This window comes from Tetrao urogallus (genome assembly GCF_951394365.1).
Source record: "Tetrao urogallus genome assembly, chromosome: 6".
NCBI lineage: Eukaryota > Metazoa > Chordata > Aves > Galliformes > Phasianidae > Tetrao > Tetrao urogallus.
The window spans coordinates 46540981-46550007 of NC_136819.1; the positions used below are offsets into that span (position 1 = coordinate 46540981).

The following is a 9027-nucleotide window of genomic DNA, read 5'->3' on the forward strand; positions in this document are numbered from 1 at the left end:
GGGCATGTTCTCTTACAAGGTACTTGTGATATGGCCATGTTTAGAGGGATAAAGATCTAGCTGAGCTCCATCCGCTAGTGAATTTCCTTAGTTAAGACAAAGAGTTTCTACAACTAAGAGCAAACTCAGAAGTGAAGTGTCTGCGCAGCTCTGGTCATTTTTGAATGTTCCTTCCTGAATATCTAGTCACCTGTTGGGCATGACTTGATTTAGCAGAGAGTTATTATTATGGTAGTATGGTTAGATTCCAGTTGGACTTGATGATCTTTAAGTTCTTTTCCAACCTGAGCAATTCTATGATTCTATGACATCTCTTAGTGTGGTCAACAGCAAGGCTGAAACTTGCGCTTTTGGCATCTGCAATACTGCTGATAAGGAACAGCTGTGAACATCAGTCTCATCTAAAAGGACATAAACTTACATTGCCTATCACAAGTAGGAAAGCAGTGAAGGAAATAATACACAGGTCCTAGGAATATGATGAAATGGAAGAAAATCAGAGATTGATTGGAATAAGATAGAGAATTTTTAGTGGGATTAAAAATAAAGCATGAAATCTTTATGCTTCCAAATTAGAGAGGAAATTTTCCATTGCCACTGGTAGGGGAATTATTTTGACAACTATATTTTAAAAATAAATAGCTGTTTTTCTTAAGCTTGTCAACAAGAGACTATGATTTTAAGGTGAAACAAGGATCTGAATTAAATGAAGTGAGAATTTGAAGTGATCTGCAGAATGCATTTGCATGGATCTTCCCCCTTCAGAATTAGATCTATTTACTTACATTAAATAAGATTGCCTTAGGTGCTCTTTAATTCCAGTTGTGTGGGGATTTAAAGCATTTTAACTAATCTTGTAGTGAACATCAACTAACAGTTCTGGTTGTCACTGTGTAGCCAGCCCTTGTGTGGTAAATAATAGGATGATGTTCTGGTAAATGGTGGTTGGAAGTAATTGGCTCTCCAGATGTTACCAGTAAATAAGTAACAGAAAGAACTTCTTTATTTCCATAACGGTACATGCCCTACAGTAGGTGAGTTACATATATGCATGATTCTGTGAGAAGCAAGAGAGTGTGGGGAAAATATTGGTTATGTGGGATATCTTTTTAATGCAAAACATTTATTTAAATTTATTTAAATATTATTTAATATATTATATCATTACATATATTATATTAATATAATATAACATATTAAAATTATTTAAATTAAATGAAGAATTTGTGATTGTAGCTAGGTTTTCAGACCCACTGCAGCAATCACATGCTGCTAGGCCAGAAGGAAATACTCATTTCACTTTAAGTGTTGAGAATCTATCATGGAACCTAAAAGAAACGGAACTTCTAGATATTCTGAAGTAACAACAGCAATTTTACAAGACAGCAATAGAGCTGGGGTGACATTTCACCTATCAGTATCTCATTTCCAGAGAAGTCTGCATCCAAGGCCAAGATCCAGCATGCCTGTTGAAGATGTTGCTGAGGTTTTCTAGTCTCTCGAAAACAGCTACTTGGAAGATTTAGCTGCTCTTTCAAATCTCTCTGCTGAGCCTAGGTTCCCTCTAACATAGCAGGAACTGAATGTTGTACTTGTCTAGCTTGCTGTAAAAGATGTTCCCTGATTCTCAGAGAAATGGAACGATGTTAATGATAAATGATGGATTTTATGTGATGTTACTTAAGAAAGCCATCATTTTTAGACTGTTGGTGACTGGGACCTGCCATGTTTCTTTCCTTCATGTGAATCATTTAAGTTATAAAGCAATATTATTATTTTTTTTTGCTAACGGGCAAATATATCATTTAACTGTTCAAGAGGCTTGTTCTTCTCTCCTTGATCCTTTGCCATCCTCTTGGATGGCAGCAGAAGGCATTCAGCACAGTGGGGGTTCTCATTACCTCTTGATGTTTTGTTTGGTTTTCTGCCTGTTGTTATTTAATGGTTCAAATCCTTTCTTTGCTGCTCCAGGAAGCTATTTAGCAAGAGATGTACTTTGCATTGTTGACTCAGAAAAGAGTTTCATTTCAGAGCTGAGGCATACTCCTTCACCATTCCCTCCTGCTGTGTCCCTCACTGCCACATTTCCCAACTAAGCCTTTGCCCTGGTCTTCTCAAACAGGAATTTTGGGAAGTGTGATACAGGTGCTGCACTGCTTTGCTCCAACTATAAAACTCTGTTTTTTTAATAGGATATATATATGTATACATATGATGACTGTGTAACATCAATGATGTGTAACATCATTTAAGTTCTTGGCTAAAATTAATTGGTGTATTTTTGCAGAGGCAGAGATAGGTAAGTGGAGCAAGAACAGGAAGTACTGCATCCAGAGTAATAGTATTGAGTTTACAAACAGATGTTAAGAAGTAGGATCAGATATACTCATCCAGTTGTGCTTTTACTCTTTCCTGAGCACTTAGGGCCATTGATGATGCTTGAAGACAGTCACAACCTTGAAAATCAACTTTCTGTCAGATAGTTTATGGCCATTCCTGTGTCCTTACATGAGGCTGTTTTATCAGTGGGAAGGGAGAATGAAAATTAAGTAAGGATCAATTTTTTCAAACGGGACATCAGCAGTGAGGTTTATTTCCAGATCTATGATGAAAGTGCCACTGACATACAAACAGAAAAACTGAAAGTCAATTTTACAGAAAGCCTGTGCCAGGTGCTGAACATCAGATTTTTATGTCAGGTCACTGCAAGCCTTTTGGAAACTCAGATGAGCTGTTTCACCATGTGTTCCCCTCAGATGGTGAAAACAGCTTGTTTGCACGGAATGAGCAAGTTCAGATCTGACATCACTTGCAGCATGGTGTGTAGCTGTGCTGCTACATGCGTGCTTCCTGCCCCTATGACAGCACCATGTGGACTAGCACAATGCAAGCTTGTCAGCTGAAATAATTCACAGAAGGTAGAGAATATATGGCCCGAAAAACAGATATTGCTTATTGGAACAGTGCTCACAACTTCCCACAGTCTTGGGCACATACACATTTACAGGAAACCCTGTGTCTTCCATGAACAATCACCAAGAATGGTTGCTCTGGTTGAAAGGCTTTGTAGATTTGATCAATGTAAATGTTAAAAAGATAATTATCTTGGACTGAGCATTTTGCTGCTGCTGTGGTAAATATATGCCTGTTGTTTGCTGCTTGAACTAGTATCTCCACAGCTGCTGAATGGCAGCACTTCTGCATGAATGCTCTTGTTGTGTCTGCTATAAAAGCCAATTCTGACTTCAATCGCTGCATGAAAAGGAATTGTGGTTAAACAATTTTCCCTATTGAATCCCAAGATGTAAAAGATACTGGTGCTGTTGGATTATGAGGTCCAAGCTGGGCTTGTTGCAAAACTGAAGCTCTCTGTAAAGCACAGTGTTGAAAGTAGGAGCAAAAAGTCTTTGGTGCAGGGGCAATGCTCCAGACCTGACTTCTGCAATTTCTGATTTGGTTTCTTGCAAACTGCTTTTGTCCAATCATACCATTTATTTGCTCTCAAAGATAATTTTATTTAATGTGGATTGGGAAATATGACATAACCCTTGCTATCTGTATTTCATTTTCAGTGTGACGTGATATTTTCAAGTACAAACAAAATCTGTTCAGCAGCCAGTTTTTGAAAAAGACTGCTTTGTAGAATGTTCTGAATATCAAGGGAAAAAAAACCTGCTGTACTGTCACAGTTACTTAGCAAATTCTTTGCTCTAATATTAGATTACAGCTACCACTGTGGGTGGAGAGAGGTGGCTTATCCTTGAGTCCTCTCTTGTTTCGCATCCTCCATAGCACAGCTGCAGGCAGACAGATGGGGTGTAGCTTAGTATCAACAGGAGAATCAGTGTGTTGCAGGATTTAAGGATAAAGTTGAAAGACACTAATTTTCCAGCACAGTGAGTACTGGGCATGGTAATTTAGCACTCATGGTTATACCAGCCTTCTGTGATGTGTCTAAAGGAATGGAAGGCTGATTCCTCCATTATTCATAAGCCATGACGACTTCAACAATATTGTGCTGCTGCTAGCTGTAATAGTACTATTACTAGTACTGAAGAAGAGAGGATTCTTATTTTGTTGTTACTGGGCCAGAGACTCTAGTTTCAGATGTAGAGAAGAGCCTGTTGGGATAGGTGAAGAGTGATGATGTCAAAACCTCAAAAACCTTTTTAAGTGCAGAACTGAGAACCTTTTGTGGTACCACTGACAGGGCCACTAACAACACCCAATAGGTGGTAGTGAAGTTGGAAATCTGTCACTAACTTAATTGCTATGAAGCCTATCATAACTGAAGTTTTCCACTGTGTAGATTAATAATTCTTTGGATTTACAGAATTATCAGAATTCATAGATTTACAAATAACACATTGCAGATATGTTTTCGCAAGTGAAGTTAGTGCACTTGGTGTGCTTCATCTTCTTTACTGTAACAACTTCTGTAATTCATGTTTTTGTTTGCATTTATAAATTTTGTTTACTTCTAAGCCATACACAAAAGTGGAACAAATTCCCTGCTTACATCCACACTGTGCTTATTTGGTGTGTTCCTTGCTGGTAGCCTTAAAACATATATGGTGCTGTGCTTTGGTACGTGAGTGCTTTGTGGATTATTATTTCTTTATCATTTCAAATCATCATTTTCATTTTCTTTATCATTTGTCATTTCTTCTCAATTTTATATTATTGTGTAGCTTTACTTGGAGCCTGTAGGCTAGCTCTGATGTATGATGGTACATGCAATATACATAGGTTTATTTAAGTAACAACAATCCTAACAAAAATGGAAGAAATAGTGTACACTGTGTATATGATAGTCCTGACTGCTTAGCACCACAAACATAGAACTTCAGTGATTTGGGAGATTGGCTACTGGTTATTCTTTCGTAATGACTTAGAGAGCAAACAAATGCATGCATTGGCTTTCAATCTAATTATGCCATGTTCTTCTTCACAGCTTCCTGTTATGGGGGGAGCCTTTATGGACTCACCAAATGAGGACTTCAGTACAGAGTACTCTTTGTTTAACTCATCAGCCAACGTCCATGCAGCTTCTTCCATGCAGAATCCACCAGAAGAAACATCCCGGTCTTCAAACGATGCCATATTGTTATGGATTGCAATCATAGCAACAATTGGAAATATTGTGGTTGTGGGAGTGGTGTATGCCTTCACCTTCTAGGATGTCTGTCACTCCAAACACTGGAAGAGAGGATAACCGCAGCAGTATTTGTCATGTGTTTGTATGTATGTGTGTATATATACATGTATATCTATATAAATACATATAGGTAGGGACTTTGAGTAAGTACTGCCACAATCACAGAAAAGAAATGCAAGCTAATCATTATGAATCTTGATTGCTGAAAGTTTGGATATTATGGCAAACTATATGGAGGTGAGAGCTCTAATGGAGAACAGCGCCAACACAAGATTTGTATGGAAATATAATGAAAGGCAGACCATTGTACTTATAGTGGATACAAAAAGGAAGTGAGATTTATACAGGAAGCGCTTATTTTCTACTGTTGAGAATTTTCTAGATGCTTTTCTGGGTTTTGTCAGATTTTTGTGCATTTTTTTTACTGTGGTATAACATTGTATGTAATTGTTCTATGTCATAGTAGCTAAACATGTTAGGTTTCCAGGTGGCATAGACTCAGTTCTGATACAGTACAAGTTCATTGTGTGTGCATTCTAGCACTTGCATATGCTAAGCTGTGTTCAAAATCATGAGACTTAACACTATGAGAGGCAGCTGCATGCTACTTACACTTGCCTTCCAGTATCAATGACTGGATATGATAAGCTAGGAATTGATGCTCCACTTGTCTGCTGGTTGCAGGAGGAACAAAGTATGTGTGGAATAGAGCAGCACAAGCCCCTATTTCAATGTAGAGAGACTGGATTGCAGTGACAACAGCAATTTATAGATGTTTCATCCAGGAACCAAAGGACAAATATCATGCTTTCAAGCTTCTTTATTTCATCATAATCCAGGTTTTCCACAGAGCACATTCTTTCATAAGCATATAGTTGTAGCAAATGAACGTGGGGGAACTGTGAAGCCTAATTAACAGCGAGTGATGTCTTATGAACAAAGTTGAATTGAAAGAAATATGAAATACTTCTGTGCTCACAAGGGAGTGAGTACAGGAGTCCGGTGTATGCCAGGTAGAAATAACACAGAGAGTTAAGAGGTGGCTAGTAAACAAGTACCTCAGTCTTAGTAAGTCTCTGGGTTCTGACTCCTAGAAGTGGCTTTTATAGAGCCTACTGTAAGTAACAGCTCTGATCGCTGAATTTTTTTCTATTGGGGAATGTTTTCATTATTATTATTTATATTTATTTTATTATTTATTATTACATTATTATTATTTATATTATATGTATTATTTCCATAAGCACTTCCTTTACAAAACAAGTTGCAGCTGTTCTTGTTTCAGAGATTACAAAAATCCTGAGGGGAGAGGAAAAAAAACAAAATCACCTTTGTTGAAAATCTCCCTCTTCCTACAAAAAGAATAAACCACAAAAAATAAAAACCTCAAAATATTTGAACTTTGAGACAGTGGAAGAAAAATTCTTGCTCCAAATCTATATGTACTGCCTCATGAAACTACTGTGGTAATTCCAGAAAGCCTTGTCTGAAGGCACAGAGCCTATTTTTGACACTTTCCTGCTACTGAGCCTGAGGCTGGACTAAGAGATTGCAAATCCATTGAGAAGTTTGAATTTTCCTTCTTTTCTCTTTAAACTCATTTCCCTTCAGGGCTGGTGAAGAGTTACTTGAATCAAAGCAGCATGCCCCAAATTGGTGATTAGAATTAGCACTGTGTATACTTTTTCCTGTCTTTATGAACTTGCTTTTAAAGCTGTAAAGATGCAAACAGCTAGCAAGAGAGAAAAATAGAAAAAGTTATCCTAAGGATGAAAAATCCAATGACAACTCAGTTGAGAAACTGAGCATCTGTGTGTTTAACTATTTTCCAATCTGGAGCAATTCTGTAAAGATGGTTGAGGACAGAAGAGATCTGTTCTAAGAAAAATCTTGAGAATTAGTGTTATGGAAGCTTAGCCACACAGAAAAAAAAAAAAAAAATTATAATAAAACACCTATAGTCCTAAGAAAAAACTGCAAAATCTGTGCTATTCACTGTCCTAAAGTAGCTGTTTGCCCCTTTGTAGGTCAAAAATAATGAAGTTTTAAAAATGGGTAAGCTGTATAAATTGTGTACCTGTCCTGTTCTTCAATTCTTCTTTATCCTTTCTGAGCCAAAAACAAACTGTTAAGTGAGGCTGGAAGGCTGCAGAGGGGTTTTGAAGAGGGAACTGAGCATGATGGGATCATGTTCACAGACACACAGGACCCATGGAACCATCACGTGAAGTACAATTTTCTGATATTCTCTTGCTTTTGTAGTTAGATCAATTACTTACATGCTTTCTTTCAGAATTTCAGTAGGCTCTTTAGTTACACGAAAACCTGGAAGCACATGAACAGCAAAACATTTTTCACCATGATTAAAACTAATTTGACAATAAGGTACTAGCCTAGTGAGGTTATTCTACTGCCAAGTAACTTTGTTTACATTTCCTAGAATATTAATCTAAGTGGGATTAGCAATGTTTGCAGTTTTTTTTCTCAAAGCGCTGTACTAAATTCTTTACCCATGAAGAAATGCATTGAAGAGGGAAGAACAGAGAACCACCACTCTGCTAATGAACCCAAGTGACACTTCTGTGTTGTTTTTCCCAAAGAAAGTGCCCTACTTTCATGTGAAATTAATAGTAATTGCAGGAGTGTTGGAAAACAATGAACTCTGACTCTCTAACCCAGATCATTCTCATACATACTTTCATCATTACAGGCTGAGTTGTCAAAAAGGGCCAGACAGAACTTTAATTAAAGTAATTGGCTTGACAGTGTGATAGGAAAAGAGTGCAGGCAGCAAGCACAAGCAGTTGCTGTCGTGTAGTTAAAGATGTTAATTGTACTGTCAGTTTCCTGCTGCAAAAAAACAAAATATCTCTAACATTCAGGTGCAATGATATTGCACACAGGAGTATACACAGAATACTGTCAGGTATATAAAAAGATTCCTATATTAATGCAGGAAGGCTGGTTCAGATTCTGGTAAGTTTTGACAGCAGTAACATACTGTGAATGTTTCTGGATTCTGTTATCTGGCTGGATCCATTACAGTCAATCTCCTAGAAGAATCAGGAAGGTTAAAATTAAAGCATTAAAAAAGGAGTGTCATCCAGCATTAAGTGCAGCTAAACCACAGAGGGGAATGGGGAAGAAATGGTGGCAGTTTCATAGATATGGTTCCTTTGAAATATGCTATTACTGCCTCTTTATGTGCGCGTGTAAGTTATACCCTGAACTGTCAGCAAGCTTGACTTGGAATGCTATAGCTTCTCCTTTCCTTGGAGCCCAGCAGCTGGAGAAATGGTATCCATCACTGAGGGACAACGAGTAAGCCCAAAGGCACTCCCCAGAGTCATACTGTAAAAAACTTGAGGAGGCTTCTGTGCTTTGCTGAGTGTTTTGTGTATCAGCTTCAGAGCAGGATTCCACTTGTAGAAGATCTGTGCTTTTATTTAAAGCATTTAGCACAGATAACAGTTAGAAGAGCCTGATCAGAGTTTGTTTTGTAGCAGATGAAGCAGAACTACCTGCAGTAGTAGACTCCTAATTATGCTGTAAGCACAAAAGCAATACTTTGATTTGCAGTGTTATTGATGATCCCCAGGAAGCAGGGAAACAAACTGGATACCCTTTGTGCTTTTTCTAGTCATGGCCTCTAGGGATCTGTGACAACATATCAAATAATCAAACTGTCACTTACAAATTTTATTTTGGTCTAAGCATCCAGCAGATTGATGCAGCCGCTGTGCAGCTACTGCAGCAAGGAGATGGAAGGCTGAGCACTCACGGAGGTAGGTAAAAGGAGACATTAGATAGGAGGATTGGGTGAGGAAATGCATGCAGCTATTCCTGTTACAGTTACAGTTATTCCTGTT

At 37.9% G+C, this 9027-nt stretch overlaps 1 protein-coding gene across 1 annotated transcript in view; it reads left to right on the top strand.

Moving 5' to 3' along the window:
* LOC306947418 (uncharacterized protein C14orf132) overlaps window positions 1–5179 on the top strand; it is a gene marked incomplete at both ends in the record, with an annotated part of 29595 nt that extends 24416 nt beyond the window's left edge. Inside the window, one exon of the mRNA XM_079536729.1 lies at window positions 4955–5179. Within this exon, the coding sequence (XP_079392855.1) occupies window positions 4955–5179 (225 nt within the window). The remainder of the gene's footprint in view (window positions 1–4954) is intronic.
* Window positions 5180–9027: the final 3848 nt, after the last annotated feature.